At 52.7% G+C, this 23,090-nt stretch overlaps 1 protein-coding gene and 1 pseudogene across 1 annotated transcript; both read right to left on the reverse strand.

Annotated features, from left to right (window-relative positions):
- Nucleotides 1-395: 395 nt before the first annotated feature.
- On the reverse strand, nucleotides 396-1,458 carry LOC117004476 (phosphatidate phosphatase LPIN3-like). Its single transcript, XM_033075249.1, has 4 exons — nucleotides 1,284-1,458; nucleotides 816-927; nucleotides 621-724; nucleotides 396-510 (listed from the first exon to the last, which is right to left on the reverse strand). Exons 1-4 carry the CDS (start codon nucleotides 1,391-1,393, stop codon nucleotides 396-398), a joined length of 441 nt encoding a protein of 146 aa, XP_032931140.1. The 5' UTR covers nucleotides 1,394-1,458.
- Nucleotides 1,459-7,557: 6,099 nt separating this feature from the next.
- On the reverse strand, nucleotides 7,558-15,873 carry LOC117004477 (annotated as a pseudogene).
- Nucleotides 15,874-23,090: the final 7,217 nt, after the last annotated feature.

Consider the following 23,090-nt stretch of genomic DNA (forward strand, 5'->3'; position numbering starts at 1 on the left):
CCAGTTGATGGGCAGTTTCAGCTACCAAACTGCCAGTAGCTGCCGTGTCTGAAACACTGGTCATACCAGAGGTAGTAACAGCTAAATAATAACTACAACTGTGAACAACCACCATCTTTAAAAAAGAGCCAGGCTTTGGAGGAGCTACAACCATCAGCAAATGCCCAGCTTTCAGGAGTTTGTGTTTAGCAACGGGAGTTTTGATGAGTCAGAGCTCTCTCTTACCCATTTTGCTCAGTGCTAAGTGGTGTGGTGATCTCTATGACAAGTGCAAAATGCACAAGCAGCACACAGGGAGGATGAGGTGCACCTGGAGCATTTAGTCCTGGCAAAGAACATGCAGGAGAGCTCTGGGTCAGGTCTCCACAGGATGGGGTTAGGACAAGCCATCCAAGTCAGTATGAGGCAGTGGAGGTCTCCAGCAGGCAAAGGGGCTGTACCAGCCCAGTGCTCCCCGTCTGTCCCACAGGAGGGAAGAAGATCTCCACCAGCTCCGACAGCCACTCATATCTGGGGGGTGAGAAGGAAGTTACACTGCGGTCATTGGGTGTTTGTTTGATGCTCCTCTGCATCAAAGCCAGGTCGCCCCAAAGACCCTGAGGAATAAACACTTTGCTTACGTTGACTTTTGGTTCTTTCTGAGCTCCTGGATCAGCTCTCCCTTGGGGTTCACGGTGAATATGCGGCTCTCTGGCAGCCCCACTTGCTTGTAAGCATAGACATCCTGCCCAAGGAAGGCCAGCAGAGCTTGAGGGCTGCAGGAAGGCACTGCCACCCAGCCTGAGCCCTCCCTGCACACCTGCAGAGCCACTCACACTGGGCCTGTTCCCAAAGCCAGCGTAGAAGGGACACTTTGTAGCAAACAGTTTTCGGATGTCTGTCAAGCAGGTGACCTTGAACACCTCTGGCTTCTTCTCAATCACCTCCCTGCAGCACAAGAGACACAGTGGCATCAGCTGGCCACGACTGTAGGCATCAAACCCGTCTGTAATGAACAGATATCAGCCTTCTGAAGTACACCGTGCCTTTTGTGTGTCCTGCCCGCCTCTGTAGTGACACCTTAGTGGGGCTCAGGGAAGTGATTTGAAGGGGAAGAGGTTTTGTGCATCAGCAGCTTCGCTGTGAAGCCCCAGCAAGGTCAGGCAGCTCCCCTGCTGCCCCCCACAAAAGGCACTGGGCACCAAGGAGGGCAGAGCAGTTTAAGGCTGGGACATCCCTCAGGGTGCAGCTGGGGAAGGGGATGCTGACCCCAGGGATACAGGAAGGGCAGGGAAAGACAGTACCTGTGGAAGGCAGACATGAGACTACTGGGGGAGAGCAGCATGGGGCCCATGGGGAGGCCACAGCCTTGCTCATTGACCCATTGGAGGTAGCCTTTGGTGATGTGGGCCATGCCAATAGCCCTGGCCGAGCAGTAGAGGAACTTGTAGCCATTCCTAGAGAGAACACAGGGAGCCCCTCTGAGCTGTGCCCTGGCCAAGGCACTCTCCTCCTCCGAGGAGAAAGGGGTAGCCAAGGACCTGCCCTGAGACCAAATCTTATTCCAGCAAGCAAGGTGGTTCCACAGAGAACATGAATCCCTTATCTGGAAAGCCAGAGAAAGCCCAATCCCCACAGTGGGAGTCCCTGCAGCACCCTCCATGCTCACCCCAGCAGCCACACACCCACTCACCCAGCTGCACAGCCCCCCTTGCTGCTCAGCCCCCTCACACAGCACTTTCATCCCCCAGCACTGCCCGTCAGCTGTGCAGGGCTGTACCCAGCCCTTGCGGGCTCCTGGCAGGGCACAGCTCGGCAGAGCTGGTGCCGGGGGGCCAGGGGCAGCCGAGGTGCCGCTGGAGTCCCTGCAATCCCCGGAGCGCATCCCTGCCGTGTTCCTCCCGGGACAGAACGGGCCATGCACGGGCCCGCAGTGCCTCTCAGTGGCCACAGGGGCCAAGGACCGAGCAGAGGCTCCGCAGGGATCACTGCTGCTGTCACCCTCGCAGGTGAGTCCCCGGGGCTGTGGGAAGCGATTGCTGGGTGCCCAGAGAGGCACCAGCCCCGCAGTGCTGGGGACCCCCGTGCCACCACTCTCAGGTGTGACCTTAGGTGCTCTTGTCTCCTGCACTGCTCAGCTCTATCTCCCCAGCGAAGCCTCCACTGACACACACTCCTTCCAGGGAAGGTAATGCCAGCATCTGCACCCAGGGGACCCTCTGCTTTTGCCCCTCAGCACCATGTAGGCAGCACAGCCAGCAGCAGCCACCTCTGTATGTCCCTTGACTCCTGTGACCCCTGTAATACCTGTGGTCTGATCCTATCTCCTCTGCTTTGTCCTATTGGCAGGATGCTAATTCTCCCTGCCTCTTCCTGACCTTAGGAAAGATCCCTGTCATTGAGGATCTTCCTCTTTTGCCTTCTGGACACCATGAAGAAATAAACCATGGAAACCCCAGGGAGAAAAGAGCCTCTTTTGCATCTTTTGCCCTACTTCATGATGCTGTCTCGGGCTTTCCCTGCTAATGAGCAAGCCGGGTGCGGGGTGAGCCTCAGACATTTAGTGGTTACCTAAATAAGAAAGAAACAGCCCAGAAATAAAGGACTCTCCTGCTCCAGGCTATGAAAAACCATATAAAACCAGGGCCAACCAAGATGACAGTGTGAACACAGGGAGACTTGGTGTGATAGAGGCTAGGTCATCATTGCGTGTTCACCCAACTCTGAACCCGGGCTCGCTGTTGTCGTTTTTGGCTGTGGCTTCTCAAGACTGTATTTTCAGTTGCAAAAATAAAATTGCTGTTTTAATATTTTAATTTGACTTGATTAGTTTATTTCATATAACAGATGGATAGATGGATAGATGGATGGAAGGATGGATGATGGATGATGGATGGATGGATAGATGGATGGATGATGGATGATGGATGGATGGATGGATGGATGGATGGATGGATGGATGGATGGAAGGATGGATGATGGATGGATGGATGGATGATGGATGGATGATGGATGGATGGATGGATGGATGGATGGATGGATGGAAGGATGGATGATGGATGATGGATGGATGGATGGATGGATGGATGGATGGATGGAAGGATGGATGATGGATGGATGGATGGATGGATGGATGGATGGATGGATGGAGCTCATCATCAGGCTGAAAGCTTTGCATCTCCTGGTAAGGGACTGGGGCTGCTTGGCAGGGCACAAGCTGTTGCTGGGGTGCTTTGTGTACCTGGGTAAGGCTGGGGGGTCAGGGGCTGCTGCTCTCCCTCCTTTCCCTTCCCAGGGAATACAAACTGCAGAGCCTTGCTGTGGTTGGGGAAATGCAGTGTGTGACTTAAGCATTGTGCAACTTCAGAAGGAGGAAGTAAAGAAAAGGGTTTCCTAGAATGAGTCATTCAAGACAGAAAGTGCTCCGACAGGGGCTGGGCCAGTAGATCCTGCACAGGAAACGAATGCAACATGAAAACTGCAGGCAGTTGTCTGCATCCCTGCCGTCAGCTGAGACTGGTTTTGCATGAATGGGTAGGCGGGGCAAACATGCACATCCTGAGTAGCTCCAGCCTTGCCCTACAGAGCTGTTGCACACAGAATCACCTCTCCCTAGGAGCCCACCATGGGCACTCTCTGCTGATCAGCCAAAGTGGACTTCATTATTGGGATGAGGAGGAAAGTAAAGAGCCTCCATCCAGCAACTCTGGCACTTTATAGCAGAGGAACAGATTTGTCTCAGCAGTGCAGCTCATGAACCCCTCCACACCAGCCAGCCTTTGGCTCTCACGCAGTGCCTGTTCACCCTCACCAGGCTGTCCCTGCTCTTCTGCACCAGGATTCCCTCCCTGATCCCCCCAGTTGCATAAAGGAGCAGCTCTCTGCTCTGACCAGCACAAACCTGCAGCAGCTCCCAGCACAGATACATCTGGGTGCCTTTTCTCCCCGACAATCTGGGTGAGCTCCCTTAAACATGCTTCCAGGCTGGGGAGGACCACAGGGATCACTGAGTCCAGTAGCCACACCATGTTGCCCTGGGCAGTAAAAGCTCCTTCCCCTGCCAGAGGAGGGCAAGCCATCAGCTGTGGGAGCACACAGAGGACATGTGGGCCCCCCACCACTTGCCCAGCCCTGCCAGGTGCTCACAGCACCAGAATCCACTCTCACTGCTCTGGGCTTTGCTGATTTGGAGCGACCCTCCAGCTGCTGAGACCCTTCTCCAGCTGAGGAACAACCACTGCTGCCTTTGGGCATCCTGCAAAACCTGCCCCTGGACAACAAAACCTGTTTTTTTCTCCAGCCTAAGGAAGGAGTCTCAAGCCAATGCTCAGTACTTTGTGATGGGCCAGGGGAGCCCTCACCCTGCAAGGGGAGCATCCTGCCTAAGCCCCTTTTCCATCCCCTCGCACCACGAAGGAAAAGAAAAAATCCAGGCAAGGTCCAGTTCTGGTCTCTAGCCAGCACTATGATAATGAGTCACAACAGGAAACACTTTTTTTACTTTCAATGCTACAAATGGGTATGGACAGACACACAAATGTTATACCCACCAGGAGAATTGACAGCATACACATCTTGCCATCCATCCCTGCAGGATGCTCTTTTTTGTCCCAGTGAAGGTAGAGTACCATTCCATGGAGGTGGGCTGGAGCTCTGTGGGGGATGCTGTGGGACAGGGACCCCACTGTGAGGTTTTGCTCCCTATACAGCCTGTCACAGACACTGAGGAGATGGAGGTGGACATTAACACTGATGTGGAGGAAAACACTGAAGCAGATGTAGAAGGCGATGGAGAGGAAGAGATGGAGGTGGATGTGAATGTGGATATGAAGGAGGAGATGGAGGAAGAGATGGAGGAAAAGATGGAAGTGGAAATGGAGGAGATGGAGGAAGAGATGGAAGTGGAAATGGATGATGATGTTGAAGACATGGAAGTGGATGAGAAAGGTGAGCAGGAGGACATTGTCCTGGGATGGACACCAAGCCCAGGCAGGCACTGGCCGTGCCCTGCCCACAGGCAGAGTGGGTCCCCTGCTGCCAGGCTGGGGCTGGGCTGGGTGGGCCTGCTCAGGGACACAGTGCCTGGGGGTGGCCCTGGCTTCTGGTGGCACAAGCAGCACCCCCAGCCTGCCCTGGCCTTGCTTTGGGCCATGCTTTGGGTGCCACTGCCTGGGGGCAGCCCCCAGCCCCAGGCAGGCTCAGTGCTGGCAGCAGAGTCCTGCTGTGCCAGCGTGTGCCAGCCTGGGGGCACAGGGAACAGCCCTCTGTGCCTGGCTGCAGTGACCCTGTCGCCTGCTTTGCTTCCAGGACCGATGGAGATGCCAGCCAGGGATGCCACCCTTCTGGATATATATTTCAGAGTTCGTTGTTACCTTTTCATCTTTAAATGTATTTTAGAGTTTGTTATTCTCTTCTATACCTATGTTTCATGCATTGTTACATAGGTTTTTGTAATGTTAATACCTTTTATAGATTGTTCTTATAAAGATTTTTACATTGAAAATGCATTAAGTAGTTTTTGTTTCTGCTCTTCTATAAATTAACAATCTTTATTTTTCACACCTCAGCTCTTATTTGCATTTGCTTTGGGCACAGGGAGCATTTGCAGGGTCGTGGGTTCCAGCTGGTCTGGGTGCCTGGGGCTGGAGGTCCCTGGGGCTGTTGGCAGGGCCACTCTGGGGCTACTTGTGCACACAGGGGTCCCTCTGTGCCCTGATGTGACTTTGTGATGTTGAACTGTACACCCATTTGTCTGTTCAGCCCAGAAATAATTTTGGTACCTTTAAGGATGGGTGTGATAGTGAAGGGGGGGAAGGCAAAGTGGTGGAAAAAGACAGTTGTTTGCAAAAGGTAGAGACAGGAGTTCCATCACTTCGTCTCCTGGACTGTGTCCTGCTGGTGGACAGTGGGAGAGAGCTCTCCTTTGCTTTTAGTTAGTTTCTGACTAACTGAACCAGAGAAGTTCCCTGGAAAGTTATTTTTCCTTTTTCCTGGAATTATATGAAGCTGCTCTGGACTGGGGACCGGGGAGAAGCTCCAGGAGCCTGCACTTGCGGCCGCTTGGTCTTGGCCTTTGCCCTACCAGCCACAGGAGAGAGACTTTTTTTTTTTTTTTTTTTAATCCTGGGTCCGTTGAATTTACTTACTTCCCCCCACTGAAGTGGTTTTGGAAGGGATTGCTTGGGTTTGCATCCTGTGGGGTGATGTTGTGGGCTGGCTAGGTTTAGAAATTTTTCCCATTATTATGTTAAGCTAGCCGGGATGGCTCTCCTATTAGCCGTTAAGAGCTGAAGACAAAGGAACGGCTGAACCAGCCCGATGGCTCCATTAGGGAAAGGTGGAGTCCTGCTTTTGCTTTTCGGCAAGTAGGAGGACACTCGGAGTAGGAGAACTCTGGCAGCTCGACGGCGGAGGAGAGAGGTTGTTTCTCCTCCGTGTTTTTCTTCCCCGCTGGACTCGGACCGCAAAAGCTCCCTGCTTCTGAAACAACGCCGAGAACCCACGGGACGCCCACGGTGAGCAAGTTCTTCCCCTTCTCTCACCTGGGACGGAGCTGCCACCTCGCCCCCCTGCTCCTGCAGCAGCCGTGATTGAGAGGCTGCCTGCCCTGCTCCATCTCGACTGCGCGGACGAAGAGGGGAATAGGTGACTGGAAAAAAAAGAGTATTTCGTTCTGTTCTGTCACTGGGTTTTTTTGTTCTCTTTCAGATAGCTGATGCTGTTTTTGTTTGTCTAGTAAATATATCAGTAAAGAACTGTTATTCCCAACCTATACCTTTTTTGCCTGAGAGTTCCTGAATTTCCTTTTCCTGGTAATACTGTCCCTTTAAACCGGGACAGGTGTCCCTTTGGAGGTTTTCTCTGAAATTTGCCCTAAACCAGGACACACTGAGAGGTCACACCTTCCGTGCAGTTGCTTTGGACATGTGTGATAAACACAGAGACAAATCCCTGTGTGCCCTGGCCCTTGGGATCCCATGAGGGAGCAGGGCTGAGCCTGCATGCTCCTGCACAGCCTCACCCAGGGCTCTTCCCTGGCTGTCCCTGGTGCTACTGAGGCCGTGCTCTCTGTGGGCACCCCCTGCTCCCGGCCACCCCAAGGGGCTGGAGCCAGCCCAGAGTGAGCCTCAGCACAGGGGCCTCTGGCTTTGGCAAGCTCTCCTGTCCATTCAGCCCCATGTGCATACAGAAGAAGCCTGAATTTGTTTTCAATTTTTAATTAAATTTGCACCGTTGCTAAACATAGTAATTAAGAATTTTAAAAAATAGGAAAAAAGCCATTTTCTAGAAGCTGGTCCCATCACCCCCAGGACCCACTTGGTAGGAGGCTTAAGCAGAATAAGCCCAATCACATTTTAGAAAGGACTTGGAGGCTGGCTCCCACTTCTAATGAACAGGGCTAGAGCCGACAAGAGGCAGCCTGGATTAAGGCACTGTTTATTGTTATTCAGAACACTCAAAACCCCAGAATCTATCCTCAACTTTTACAAGTTGATGGGCAGTTTCAGCTACCAAACTGCTGGTAGCTGGACTGTCTGAATCACTGGTCATACAAGAGGTAGTAACAGCTAAATAATAAATACAACTGTGTACAACCACCACCTTTAAAAAAGAGCCAGGCTTTGGAGGAGCTACAACCACCACGAAAAATCTGGCTTTCAGGAATTTGTGTTTTGCAAGTGGAGTTTTTGATGAGTCAGAACTCTCTCTTATCCCGTTTTGCTCCCTGCTAAGTGGTGTGGTGATCTCTATGCCAAGTGCAAAATGCACAAGCAGCACACGGGGAGGATGAGGTGCACCTGGAGCATTTAGTCCTGGCAAAGAACATGCAGGAGAGCTCTGGGTCAGGTCTCCACAGGATGGGGTTAGGACAAGCCATCCAAGTCAGTCTGAGGCACTGGAGGTCTCCAGTAGGCAAAGGGGCTGTACCTGCCCAGTGCTCCCCGTCTGTCCCACAGGAGGGAAGAAGATCTCCACCAGCTCCGACAGCCGCTCGTATCTGGGGGTGAGAAGGAAGTTACACTGCGGTCATTGGGTGTTTGTTTGATGCTCCTCTGCATCAAAGCCAGGTCACCCCAAAGACCCTGAGGAATAAACACTTTGCTTACGTTGACTTCTGGTTCTTTCTGAGCTCCTGGATCAGCTCTCCCTTGGGGTTCACGGTGAATATGCGGCTCTCTGGCAGCCCCACTTGCTTGTAAGCGTAGACATCCTGCCCAAGGAAGGCCAGCAGAGCTTGAGGGCTGCAGGAAGGCACTGCCACCCAGCCTGAGCCCTCCCTGCACACCTGCAGAGCCACTCACACTGGGCCTGTTCCCAAAGCCCGCGTAGAAGGGACACTTTGTAGCAAACAGTTTTCGGATGTCTGTCAAGCAGGTGACCTTGAACACCTCTGGCTTCTTCTCAATCACCTCCCTGCAGCACAAGAGACACAGTGGCATCAGCTGGCCAGGACTGTTGGCATCAAACCCATCTGTAATGAACAGATATCAGCCTTCTGAAGCACACTGTGCCTTTTGTGTGTCCTGCCCGCCTCTGTAGTGACACCTTAGTGGGGCTCAGGGAAGTGATTTGAAGGGGAAGAGGTTTTGTGCATCAGCAGCTTCGCTGTGAAGCCCCAGCAAGGTCAGGCAGCTCCCCTGCTGCCTCCCACAAAAGGCACTGGGCACCAAGGAGGGCAGAGCAGTTTAAGGCTGGGACATCCCTCAGGGTGCAGCTGGGGAAGGGGATGCTGACCCCAGGGATACAGGAAGGGCAGGGAAAGACAGTACCTGTGGAAGGCAGACATGAGACTACTGGGGGAGAGCAGCATGGGGCCCATGGGGAGGCCACAGCCTTGCTCATTGACCCATTGGAGGTAGCCTTTGGTGATGTGGGCCATGCCAATAGCCCTGGCCGAGCAGTAGAGGAACTTGTAGCCATTCCTAGAGAGAACACAGGGAGCCCCTCTGAGCTGTGGCCTGGGCAAGGCACTCTCCTCCTCCGAGGAGAAAGAGGTAGCCAAGGACCTGCCCTGAGACCAAATCTTATTCCAGCAAGCAAGGTGGTTCCACAAAGAACATGAATCCCTTATCTGGAAAGCCAGAGAAAGCCCAATCCCCACAGTGGGAGTCCCTGCAGCACCCTCCATGCTCACCCCAGCAGCCACACACCCACTCAGCCAGCTGCACAGCCCCCCTTGCTGCTCAGCCCCCTCACACAGCACTTTCATCCCCCAGCACTGCCCGTCAGCTGTGCAGGGCTGTACCCAGCCCTTGCGGGCTCCTGGCAGGGCACAGCTCGGCAGAGCTGGTGCCGGGGGGCCAGGGGCAGCCGAGGTGCCGCTGGAGTCCCTGCAATCCCCGGAGCGCATCCCTGCCGTGTTCCTCCCGGGACAGAACGGGCCATGCACGGGCCCGCAGTGCCTCTCAGTGGCCACAGGGGCCAAGGACCGAGCAGAGGCTCCGCAGGGATCACTGCTGCTGTCACCCTCGCAGGTGAGTCCCCGGGGCTGTGGGAAGCGATTGCTGGGTGCCCAGAGAGGCACCAGCCCCGCAGTGCTGGGGACCCCCGTGCCACCACTCTCAGGTGTGACCTTAGGTGCTCTTGTCTCCTGCACTGCTCAGCTCTATCTCCCCAGCGAAGCCTCCACTGACACACACTCCTTCCAGGGAAGGTAATGCCAGCATCTGCTCCCAGGGGACCCTCTGCTTTTGCCCCTCAGCATCATGTAGGCAGCACAGCCAGCATCAGCCACCACTGACAGCAGATAGTGCAGCTATCTGGGCCTGATCAGCGAGTAAGAAGCTCTGACTCTGTCTCCATCATCTTCCCACTTCCCCTTGGCCTCAGCTGATCCAATACCTACAGGTGGATTTTGTGGAAGAGTTTAACAATCCCACGGTGAGTCCAATCTTTACCCAGCTGTGGCAAGATCTGTCCAAGAGCATCTGATCTAAAAGGAAATGAGGCTGGGTTAGTGCCATCCACCACCACCCCAATGGGTTTGTGCTCCTTTCTGCTTGCTTATGCAAGCCTTTAAAGGAGACTTTCCCTTAGCAGGGGAAAAAAGGATTTTGGTGTGGGAGAAAGGCCTTTTACTTGGTGATGGTGCCATCGATGTCTGAGATCACCACTTTTTCATTCCAGTTCCACACGTAGATAGTGGCCTCACAGCGACACGTGCCCTGGTACTGAGTTGTCACGCTGAACGCCACCTCATTGGGGCCATCCTGCAGATTCAACCTTCCCTGGGGCAGAGGGGCAGCAAAAGTGTTACACCAGCACCAATTCACACCACTCCAAGGCTTGCCAGAGGCCAGACTGCCACCCAGCCAGGCCAGAGATGCCAAGGCTCTACAGGGTGGCCAACAGGGCAGAATATTTGGATGTCCTATGAAAACATGAGGTCAGGAGTAGAGAAATTCCTATTTAAGGGTTGTCTCACCCCTACACACACGGACACAGAAAATGGAGAAATAAATGCATACAATTTGTTCAGAGGAGAGCCGCAGGGATTTCTTGTAGACTGGCAGAAGTTTCTGGGCAGGGGCTTTCACTGTCAACCTGTCCCCAGGGTGCAGGGGCTCATTGTCACTGGAAGACTCCTTTTCAGACTCCTTTTCCTCCTGCCTACACAAAAAAGGGAAGGGGTCAGCTAGAGTCTTAACAAAGCTTTCTACCCTCTTTTATTAGGCAAACTTGGGAATAACTCATGATGTAGGAGAAAAGACCAGGAGCAACCAGACTCCTGAAGGGTCAGGCTGCAGCATTCTCACATTGGCTTACCCTATCCTGTTGGTTGGCAGAGGTTTCTGAGCAGGGCCCACCATTGCCAACATGTCCCCAGGGTGCTGGGGCTCACTGTCACTGGAAGACTCCTTTTCCTCTTGCCTACACAAAAAAGGGAAGGGGTCAGCTAGAGTCTTAACAAAGCCTTCTGCCCTCTTTTATTAGGCAAACTTAGGAATGATTAGTCACATAGGAGACCAGGAGTATTCAGACTCCTGAAGATGACCTGGGAGGGAGGCACTCACCTCTGCCAAGCTCCTCTTCGCCACAGTGCTCCCACGCTGGCTTTCCTCAGCCTTGGCTGCTGCTGCAGGCAGAGAGGGGTGTGCTGGTTTTGGTTAATTTTCTTCACAGTGACTGGTATGGGGCTGTGTTCTGGATTTGGGCTCAACACAGTGTTGATAACAGAGATGTTTCTGTTATTGCTGAGCAAGGCTTGCACAGAGCTAAGAGCAAGAGTAGGGGCTGGTTTGCTTTTCTTCCAGTTGGAACAGCAGTGCCAAAAGAGGTATCACTGCAGTCCCTGCCTTCACAGGGACACTGCTGGTGGAAGAGGAAGCACAGCCTGGTGCTGTGGTGGGGAGGGAGACCAGCAAGCACATGTGGTGCTCAGGGACCTGGCATGATGGGCACATAGCAGGAGGTCTCACCACTACAAGGCCCACATTACCACATTACCAAGTGCTGCTCTGCTGCTCTGGCATTAACAGACCAAAGAAGTCCCCTTGTCGGGTCCTGGATGTCCTCATAGTCAACCTCAGGCCATCCCTAGGAGCCTGCTCCCACCCCTGCCAGTCAGCAAAATGATTCCTGTCCCCTGGGTATGTGGTTTGTCATATCCACTGCTGCAAACATACCTCCTCTGTTGAGAATTGTCTCCTCCTCCAGAAGTAACACCTTCTGTCTTTCTTGGACATCTTCTCCTTCACCAATTCATCATTGATGCTCTGTGAATATGGCAGAACATGGGATGAGGTCAGTCCTCAACCCAAGCCCTGCTGAGAATCACAGCTAGTAAATGTGTTGTAGCACTGACCTCAGGAATGTTCCTCTGGAAAGCCTGCAGGGCCAGGACTATGGGACCAGCCACAGCCCAGTTGTAATACCTGGAAAAAGCAAGGGGGATTGGCACATCACCGTCCTGCAGCATGGTCAGGTCTCACAACTACTTTGGTACAGTCATGCTCTGGGATGGAGTCACATTCCTACGGGAGGGTTTCCACAGGGACAAAGGGGCCATGCTGTCCACTGTGGGATGAAGCAGCAGGAAGAGCAGGCCACTCACTTCTTATTGATCATTATCACCAGGTTTGGGTCACTGATGAGCCTTGGATTCTCAGCAAACTGCTGGTAGGAAACCATGTGTTCCATGAACTTCTCTGGTGGGACAGAGGCTGTGTCATGACATTGGAGGATAGAAAGGATTTCAGGGCTGCAGATTCCCTCTCCCCTCCTACCTACCATGAGAGATCTGCCTGTTGCCCCTGAGGCCCCCACACAGTGACAGGGCAACAGTGGGCATTGAGTCGGAGTCCATGGGGCTGCTGGCAGGCGAGGGGAGGGCAGCTGGGTGCACAGAGGGTTGCTGGGGTCTGTCACAGGCCTCAAACTCTGCTCTGTGTCACTGCCAGCAAGGGAGGTAACATCAGAGAATAGCTTGAAACATACCTCCATACCTTTGTGCCAGGGGAATTGCTCAAAAATGTCTGAGCTTGATCAGCTGGGGTAACTCATACCTCTCAGGGAAATAGAGAGCCACCGGCTTCTTGTCTGGCTCCGAGAAATCTTCCAGGTAAATGGCACTGGGACCCAAGTAAGGACTTCTTTTGATGGATCCTCAATGCATAGACAGAAGAGAGAGAACTTAGCTGAATCACCTTTCCGATCACACCAGCATCTATCAAGAAAGCCAACAGCATTTTCCTCAATCATATCCACGTACCATACAAATTGCTACTGGAAAAACTGCTGTAAGTCAACAGCAACAAAAGTGCCTCAAGACACCTGCACTAGCATGATCCTTAAATACACTGTGAAGGGGGGCACATAAATGCTTCTGTGTGATTTTTCCTGACTTGGCAGGCTCAGGATGAAGACACAAGTCAGGCCAGGTGGTATCAGACACTTGAAATTAAGGTATGGCCTGTGCTGCTGAGAAATCTTCTAAGTATGCAATAGCAGAGACATTGAAGGATGGACTTCAGCGAACATAAGGCAATAAAGTCTTTCTGGAAACTAGGTGGTCACTGAAAGGTGGACACCTGAGGGATGTCTCTTCAGAGCAAAGGAGCTGGTAGCACACAGAGAAGGCAAAGCAAACACACCACACCTGGAAGTCATGGAGTTACACTGAAGGGACAACCCAGATGCTCATCTGAGTCAGACACATCTGCAGGCTCAAACACCACTTCAAGCAGCACCAGTCACCCTCTCACCTTGCCTCCTCTGCCTCTCCAGCTGGGATGTGGGGCCTTCTGAGCCTCCCTGCCTTGGAGCAGTAGGTTCCTCAAAAGGCTCCACATCTGGCTGAACCTCTGGCACAACATTCACATCTCCCTTCGGTTTCTCATGTGGGACTGAGAAGGCCCCCAAAAATCTCTTTGCCCTGACAGCACGGAGGATGTCCTTCAGCCTGGAGATGCTGTTCCCAGCCTGGGGTGCAAGTGTTGGCTCAGATACAGACACAGACAAAGAAGGGGATATACCCTGAGGTCCTGCTGGGCTTGAATCCTCTCTCAGATGTTCAGAGGTGGCAACAAGAGGGGTTTCATCATCCACTGGCACCAGTGTTGCAGAGTTGGTGGCTGCTGCAGCAGCAATACTCTTTTTGGACTTGGCTGGTTTACCTGGCATGAATTTATTCACCTTAAGGAAAGTAGAAGAATGAGTTTGAGGATGGGAAGTTGCCCAAAGCATCACACAGAAGAGGACAACTTCCCTAAGGCAGCCTGGCCACAGCCTCCTCTTTCACAGGTCTTTTGGACACCCACTCCCAGCAAAAGAGCAAGAGCAGGTACTCACCTGAGGGAGCATTCCCCAGGTCCACTTCATGTAGGATTCAGCCCCCCGAGAAAAACTTCCCCGTGGTTTGATCTCCAGTTCAGAATCACTTTTAAGAGAAGATTGACGGCTCAGGGTGAAGCTGCAGGAAGAGAAGGTGATTTGGGGGCTCACCTACACTTCAGCCCCATGCTCTCCTATCAGTACAAGGCCATTTAGAGCCAAGAACCCTTTAACACTGGTTTTCTATAAAGTCACTTGTACCCTAAAAGACTGTCACTCCCAAAGGACCAAGATCTATGGAAAGTTAGGCCCAAGGAAGCAAAGTGCTATGCCAGCAGTTGCTCAGAGCAGCTTATCAGCAGACAGCCCTATGCACACAGGCTTCTCACACCTGTGACCACGGCCACAAGTGTCCCTTGTGGTCTCTGAGCTTTCCTCCAGCCACACCATACCAGGCTAGGAAAACTCTCCTCTCCTGACACCTCTAAGTCACTTTTCTATACCTCCTTCCCTGCCACAGGGCATGTGCCCTGCTCTCACCAGAGCTGAGCAGGACACCTTGGCTCTGCCCATTACCTGTCCCCTTCGAGCAGCTCCCCATCAGAGTGCAGGCTTATCTCTTGGGGCTGCAATGACCCAGCTTCTTCAAGGGGATCAGCAAAGGATGAACATGCTGCATCACTGCAAAGGAGGAAAGAGAGGGAACTCGTGCTACTCTCAAGCAGCATCCTCCCCTCCAGAAAGCTGGTAATACCCAGCTTCACCCAGCTTTCTTCTGCAGAGGAGACTGGGCTCCAACTTGCAAACACTTCCCCCTGTTTCAGTACTGCTGGGCATCACCAAATGAACCCACAAAACCTGCCCTAGGACAACAAAACCTGTTTTTTTCTCCAGCCTAAGGACAGAGTCTCAAGCCAACGCTCAGTATTTTGTGATGGGCCAGGGGAGCCCTCACCCTGCAAGGGGAGCATCCTGCCTCAGCCCCTTTTCCATCCCCTCACACCAGGGAGAAAACCAAAGAGAAAACCAAGCCAAGGGCCAGGCTCCCTGTTCTCCAGCTGGGTTAGAGTGGCTGAACAGGAATGGCCTCCCCAGAAAAGAGGGAGCCAGGACTGACTGTAATAAAAGTAGGACAAAGAAGAAGTCTGACCTTCTGGAAAATGGTGCTATGTTTGGACTATTCCTGACTAGTCACTTGAAACTATGGACATTATTCATTATTTCAGTTCTCAGCTCTTCATGTTAAAAAGTGAAAGGAACTTTGTTCAAAACTGGGAATTTTTTAAAAATTGCTTGCAGACTAAGGAAATGGTGTCCATGAGGTTGTCCTTGCATGGGCAGCTTTCTGAGGTAGTTGATAACTGATCCTGTTAAAAGACTGTGTTCTGTTGTTTTTAAAACTATGTCTATTTGTTCAGATTTTAAAAGCTGAAAAACTGTTTGTACCGGAAAGGAAAAAAATAAAGTATTTCTTGCTGAGGTTTCCAGGATCAAAACGACTTGTGTGGCTTCCAGAAGTGGCAGACAAGGACATAATTTACACTCACACACAGGGGTCAGGGAAGGAGAAGGTAACTGGAGGAAGGAGCCCAGCAGTGCTCCTGGATTTGTTTCAGTTTATAATCTCCCATGAAGAAGGAATTGGAGATACTCAGCCTGGAGGAGAGACATGGGGAGGCCTCACTGCAACTGGGCAGGACTTGAAGGGTCCCATAGGAAAGATGGGGACAGAGTGTTCAGCAGGGTCTGTGGTGGGAGGAGAAGGGGGGATGGATTTCACCTGCAGGAGGTTGATTTGGATTGTATGTAAGGAAATTGGTATTTTACACTGAGGGGGTGAGGCACAGAACCAGGCTGGGCACAGAGGCTGTGGATGTCCCTTCCCTGGGAACATCCACGGGCAGGCTGAATGAGGCTCTGAGCAGTCTGACCGGGGTCAGGTTCCTCAGGTTGGAACAAGGTAAAGTTTTGCTTTCTTTCAAGCACAGGTATCTGTTCTGACTTCGGGTACAAAAAAAACCTGCTCCAATGCATTCAAAATACAGCAGGGTAATAATTAACTTGGGAGGGATATGGCTGTTACAGACTGCCATTATAAGGGACATACGTCACTTTCGACATCTATCTGCTATCTGGATCTTGCCATCCATCCCTGCAGCATGCTCATTTTTGTCCCAGTGAAGGTACAGTGCCATTCCATGGAGGTGAGCTGGGGCTCTGTGGGGGATGCTGTGGGACAGGGACCCCACTGTGAGGCTTTGCTCCCTACACAGCCTGTCACAGACACTGAGGAGATGGAGGTGGACATTAACACTGATGTGGAGGAAAACACTGAAGCAGATATAGAAAACTATGGAGAGGAAGAGATGGAGGTGGATGTGGATGAGGAGATGGAGGAAGAGATGGAGGTGGATGTGGAGGATGATGTTGAAGACATGGAAGTGGATGAGAAAGGTGAGCAGGAGGACATTGTCCTGGGATGGACACCAGCCCCAGGCAGGCACTGGCCATGCCCTGCCCACAGGCAGAGTGGGTCCCCTGCTGCCAGGCTGGGGCTGGGCTGGGTGGGCCTGCTCAGGGACACAGTGCCTGGGGGTGGCCCTGGCTTCTGGTGGCACAAGCAGCACCCCCAGCCTGCCCTGGCCTTGCTTTGGGCCATGCTTTGGGTGCCACTGCCTGGGGGCAGCCCCCAGCCCCAGGCAGGCTCAGTGCTGGCAGCAGAGTCCTGCTGTGCCAGCGTGTGCCAGCCTGGGGGCACAGGGAACAGCCCTCTGTGCCTGGCTGCAGTGACCCTGTCGCCTGCTTTGCTTCCAGGACCGATGCAGATGCCAGCCAGGGATGCCACCCTTCTGGATATATGTTTCAGAATTCGTTGTTACATTTTCATCTTTAAATGTATTTTAGAGTTTGTTATTCTCTTCTACATGTGTGTTTCATACATTGTTACATAGGTTTTTGTAATATTAATACCTTTTATAGATTGTTCTTGTAAAGATCCTTGCATTGAAAATGCATTAGGTAGTTTTTGTTTCTGCTCTTCTATAAATTAACAATCTTTATTTTTCACACCCCAGCTCTTATTTGCATTTGCTTTGGGCACAGGGAGCATTTGCAGGGTCGTGGGTTCCAGCTGGTCTGGGTCCCTGAGCTGGAGGTCCCTGGGGCTGTTGGCAGGGCCACTCTGGGGCTACTTGTGCACACAGGGGTCCCTCTGTGCCCTGATGTGACTTTGTGATGTTGAACTGTACACCCATTTGTCTGTTCAGTTGATGAATAAGTTTGGGACCTTTAGGGATGGGTGGGATAGTGAAGGGGGGAAGGCAAAGTGGTGGATATAGACAGTTGTTTGCAAAAGGTAGAGACAGGTGTTCCATCACTTCGTCTCCTGGACTGTGTCCTGCTGGTGGGCTGCAGGAGAGAGCTCTTCTTTGCTTTTAGTTAGTTTTTGACTAACTGAACCAGAGAAGTTCCCTGGACAGTTATTTTTTTCCTTTTCCCTGGAATTATTTGAAGTTTCTCTGGACTGGGGACCCAGGTTGAAAGCACCAGGAGCCTGCACCTGTGGGCACTGGGTCCTGGACTGGTCACGGGCATTTTCCAGCGCTGGAGGGACTGATAACATGAAACAAGCTAGCAGCCACAGGAGAGAGACTTTCTGAGTGTGTAAACTCTTCAGAGCTGCAAGAGGTTTTGTTGTTAGGTATTGTTCTTTTATTTTTTTAAATGCTGGGCCTGTTGAATAAACAGTTTCTTTTCCCACACGTCTCTCAGGAAATGTCTTTCTGAACCTGTTGGGGGAATGGAGGAGGGGCTGCTTGGGTTTGCTTCCTGGGGTGGTCCTTTGGAAGTTTACTCCCATATTTGCCCTAAACCAGGACACACTGACAAGTCACACCTTCCTTGCAGTTGCTAACCTCAGGTGATAAACATAGCAACAAATCCCTGTGTGCCCTGGCCCTTGGGATCCCATGAGGGAGCAGGGCTGAGCCTGCATGCTCCTGCACAGCCTCACCCAGGGCTCTTCCCTGGCTGTCCCTGGTGCTACTGAGGCCGTGCTCTCTGTGGGCACCCCCTGCTCCCGGCCACCCCAAGGGGCTGGAGCCAGCCCAGAGTGAGCCTCAGCACAGGGGCCTCTGGCTTTGGCAAGCTCTCCTGTCCATTCAGCCCCATGTGCATACAGAAGAAGCCTGAATTTGTTTTCTGTTTTTAATTAATTTTGCCACCGTTGCTAAACATAGTAATTTAGAATTTTAAAAAATAGGAAAAAAGTCGTTCTCTAGAAGCTGGTCCCATCACCCCCAGGACCCACTTGGTAGGATGCTTAAGCAGAATAAGCCCAATCACATTTTAGAAAGGACTTGGAGGCTGGCTCCCACTTCTAATGCACAGGGCTAGAGCAGACAAGAGGCAGCCTGGATTAAGGCACTATTTATTGTTGTTCAGAATACTCAAAAGCCTAGCATTTTCCCTCACGCTTTACCAGTTGATGGGCAGTTTCAGCTACCAAACTGCTGGTAACTGCCCTGTCTGAAACACCGGTCATACCAGAGGTAGTAACAGCTAAATAATAATACAACTGTGAAGAACCATCACCTTTAAAAGAGAGCCAGGCTTTAGAGGAGCTACAACCATCAGAAAATGCCTGTCTTTAAGGAATTTGTGTTTAGCAAGTGGAGTTTTTGAGTAATCAGATCTCTCTCTTACCCATTTTGCTCACTGCTAGGGAGTGGTGATTTCTATGACAAGTGCAAAACACCCAATCAGCAAGCAGGGAGCATAAAGTGCACCTGGAGCATTTAGTCCTGGCAGAGAACATGCAGGAGAGCTCTGGGTCAGGTCTCCACAGGATGGGGTTAGGACAAGCCATCCAAACTGGGGTCATTGGGTGTTTGTCTGATGCTCCTCTGCATCAAAGCCGGGTCACCCCAAAGACCCTGAGGAATAAACACTTTGCTTACGTTGACTTTTGGTTCTTTCTGAGCTCCTGGATCAGCTCTCCCTTGGGGTTCACGGTGAATATGCGGCTCTCTGGCAGCCCCACTTGCTTGTAAGCATAGACATCCTGCCCAAGGAAGGCCAGCAGAGCTTGAGGGCTGCAGGAAGGCACTGCCACCCAGCCTGAGCCCTCCCTGCACACCTGCAGAGCCACTCACACTGGGCCTGTTCCCAAAGCCCGCGTAGAAGGGACACTTTGTAGCAAACAGTTTTCGGATGTCTGTCAAGCAGGTGACCTTGAACACCTCTGGCTTCTTCTCAATCACCTCCCTGCAACACAAGAGACACAGTGGCATCAGCTGGCCAGGACTGCAGGCATCAAACCCGTCTGTAATGAACAGATATCAGCCTTCTGAAGTACACCGTGCCTTTTGTGTGTCCTGCCCGCCTCTGTAGTGACACCTTTGTGGGGCTCAGGAAAGTGATTTGAAGGGGAAGAGGTTTTGTGCATCAGCAGCTTTGCTGTGAAGCCCCAGCAAGGTCAGGCAGCTCCCCTGCTGCCTCCCACAAAAGGCACTGGGCACCAAGGAGGGCAGAGCAGTTTAAGGCTGGGACATCCCTCAGGGTGCAGCTGGGGAAGGGGATGCTGACCCCAGGGATACAGGAAGGGCAGGGAAAGACAGTACCTGTGGAAGGCAGACATGAGACTACTGGGGGAGAGCAGCATGGGGCCCATGGGGAGGCCACAGCCTTGCTCATTGACCCATTGGAGGTAGCCTTTGGTGATGTGGGCCATGCCAATAGCCCTGGCCGAGCAGTAGAGGAACTTGTAGCCATTCCTAGAGAGAACACAGGGAGCCCCTCTGAGCTGTGCCCTGGGCAAGGCACTCTCCTCCTCCGAGGAGAAAGAGGTAGCCAAGGACCTGCCCTGAGACCAAATCTTATTCCAGCAAGCAAGGTGGTTCCACAAAGAACATGAACCCCTTTTCTGGAAAGCCAGAGTAAGCCCAATCCCCACAGTGGGAGTCCCTGCAGCACCCTCCATGCTCACCCCAGCAGCCACACACCCACTCACCCAGCTGCACAGCCCCCCTTGCTGCTCAGCCCCCTCACACAGCACTTTCATCCCCCAGCACTGCCCGTCAGCTGCGCAGGGCTGTACCCAGCCCTTGCGGGCTCCTGGCAGGGCACGGCTCGGCAGAGCTGGTGCCGGGGGGCCAGGGGCAGCCGAGGTGCCGCTGGAGTCCCTGCAATCCCCGGAGCGCATCCCTGCCGTGTTCCTCCCGGGACAGAACGGGCCATGCACGGGCCCGCAGTGCCTCTCAGTGGCCACAGGGGCCAAGGACCGAGCAGAGGCTCCGCAGGGATCACTGCTGCTGTCACCCTCGCAGGTGAGTCCCCGGGGCTGTGGGAAGCGATTGCTGGGTGCCCAGAGAGGCACCAGCCCCGCAGTGCTGGGGACCCCCGTGCCACCACTCTCAGGTGTGACCTTAGGTGCTCTTGTCTCCTGCACTGCTCAGCTCTATCTCCCCAGCGAAGCCTCCACTGACACACACTCCTTCCAGGGAAGGTAATGCCAGCATCTGCTCCCAGGGGACCCTCTGCTTTTGCCCCTCAGCATCATGTAGGCAGCACAGCCAGCATCGGCCACCTCTGACAGCAGATAGTGCAGCTATCTGGGCCTGATCAGCGAGTGAGAAGCTCTGACTCTGACTCCATCATCCTCCCACTTCCCCTTGGCCTCAGCTGATCCAATACCTACAGGTGGATTTTGTGGAAGAGTTTAACAATCCCACGGTGAGTCCAATCTTTACCCAGCTGTGGTAAGATCTGTCCAAGAGCATCTGATCTAAAAGGAAATGAGGCTGGGTTAGTGCCATCCACCCCCACCCCAATGGGTTTGTGCTCCTTTCTGCTTGCTTATGCAAGCCTTTAAAGGAGACTTTCCCTTAGCAGGGGAAAACAGGATTTTGGTGTGGGAGAAAGGCCTTTTACTTGGTGATGGTGCCATCGATGTCTGAGATCACCACTTTTTCGTTCCAGTTCCACACGTAGATAGTGGCCTCACAGCGACACGTGCCCTGGTACTGAGTTGTCACGCTGAACACCACCTCATTGGGGCCATCCTGCAGATTCAACCTTCCCTGGGGCAGAGGGGCAGCAAAAGTGTTACACCAGCACCAATTCACACCACTCCAAGGCTTGCCAGAGGCCAGACTGCCACCCAGCCAGGCCAGAGATGCCAAGGCTCTACAGGGTGGCCAACAGGGCAGAATATTTGGATGTCCTATGAAAACATGAGGTCAGGAGTAGAGAAATTCCTGTTTAAGGGTTGTCTCACCCCTACACACACGGACACTGAAGATGGAGAAATAAATGCATACAATTTGTTCAGAGGAGAGCCGCAGGGATTTCTTGTAGACTGGCAGAAGTTTCTGAGCAGGGGCTATCACTGTCAACCTGTCCCCAGGGTGCAGGGGCTCATTGTCACTGGAAGACTCCTTTTCAGACTCCTTTTCCTCCTGCCTACACAAAAAAGGGAAGGGATCAGCTAGAGTCTTAACAAAGCTTTCTACCCTCTTTTATTAGGCAGACTTGGGAATAACTCATGATGTAGGAGAAAAGACCAGGAGCAACCAGACTCCTGAAGGGGCATGGAAGGGAGACACTCACCTCTGCTGAGCAGGGTCAGGCTGCAGCATTCCCACATTGGCTTACCCTATCTTGTTGGTTGGTAGAGGTTTCTGAGCATGAGTCATGCAAGATGCGGAATGCCCTGCAGGATGTTGTAGAATAGTAATGGATTGCAAAATGAGAAGTGTGGCTGCCCTATGGAGCCCTGATATATGCGGAGATTATGGTTTCACGTGAATGGACAGGTGTGAAAACAAACACCCACATTCCTGAGCTCCTCCAGCCTTCTCTTAGAGAGCTGTTGCACATCTATACCTGAGGAATTAGTCAATGTGCATTTCATCACTAGCATGTGGAGGAAAGTAAGGAGCCTCCATCCAGCAACTCTGGCACTTTATAGCAGAGGAACAGATTTGTCTCAGCACTGCAGCTCATGAACCCCTCCACACCAGCCAGCCTTTGGCTCTCACACAGTGCCTGTCACCCTCACCAGGCTGTCCCTGCTCTTCTGCACCAGGATTGCCTCCCTGATCCCCCCAATTGCATAAAGGAGCAGCTCTCTGCTCTGACCAGCACAAACCTGCAGCAGCTCCCAGCACAGATGCATCTGGGTGCCTTTTGTCCCCCAGACAATCTGGGTGAGCTCCCTTAAACATGCTTCCAGGCTGGGGAGGACCACAGGGATCACTGAGTCCAGTAGCCACACCATGTTGCCCTGGGCAGTAAAAGCTCCTTCCCCTGCCAGAGGAGGGCAAGCCATCAGCTGTGGGAGCACACAGAGGACATGTGGGCTCCCCACCACTTGCCCAGCCCTGCCAGGTGCTCACAGCATCAGAATCCACTCTCACTGCTCTGGGCTTTGCTGATTTGGAGCGACCCTCCAGCTGCTGAGACCCTTCTCCAGCTGAGGAACAACCACTGCTGCCTTTGGGCATCCTGCTAAACCTGCCCCTGGACAACAAAACCTGTTTTTTTCTCCAGCCTAAGGAAAGAGTCGGAAACCAATGCTCAGTACTTTGTGATGTGACAGGAGAGCCCTCACCCTGCAAGGGGAGAATCCGGCCTAAGCCCCTTTTCCATCCCCTCACACCACGAAGGAAAAGAAAAAATCCAGGCAAGGTCCAGTTCTGGTCTCTAGCCAGCACTTTGATAATGAGTCACAACAGGAAACACTTTTTTTACTTTCAATACTACAAATGCGTATGGACAGACACACAAATGTTATACCCACCAGGAGAATTGGCAGCTTATACATCTTGCCATCCATCCCTGTAGGATGCTCATTTTTGTCCCAGTGAAGGTACAGTGCCATTCCATGGAGGTGGGCTGGAGCTCTGTGGGGGATGCTGTGGGACAGGGACCCCACTCTGAGGTTTTGCTCCCTATGCAGCCTGTCACAGACACTGAGGAGATGGAGGTGGACATTAACACTGATGTGGAGGAAAACACTGAAGCAGATGTAGAAGACTATGGAGAGGAAGAGATGGAGGTGGATGTGGATGAGGAGATGGAGGAAGAGATGGAAATGGAAATGGAGGATGATGTTGAAGACATGGAAGTGGATGAGAAAGGTGAGCAGGAGGACATTGTCCTGGGATGGACACCAAGCCCAGGCAGGCACTGGCCATGCCCTGCCCACAGGCAGAGTGGGTCCCCTGCTACCAGGCTGGGCTGGGCTGGGTGGCCCTGCTCAGGGACACAGTGCCTGGGGGTGGCCCTGGCTTCTGGTGGCACAAGCAGCACCCCCAGCCTGCCCTGGCCTTGCTTTG

This window comes from Catharus ustulatus, chromosome 17 (assembly GCF_009819885.2).
Source record: "Catharus ustulatus isolate bCatUst1 chromosome 17, bCatUst1.pri.v2, whole genome shotgun sequence".
Classification (NCBI taxonomy): domain Eukaryota; kingdom Metazoa; phylum Chordata; class Aves; order Passeriformes; family Turdidae; genus Catharus; species Catharus ustulatus.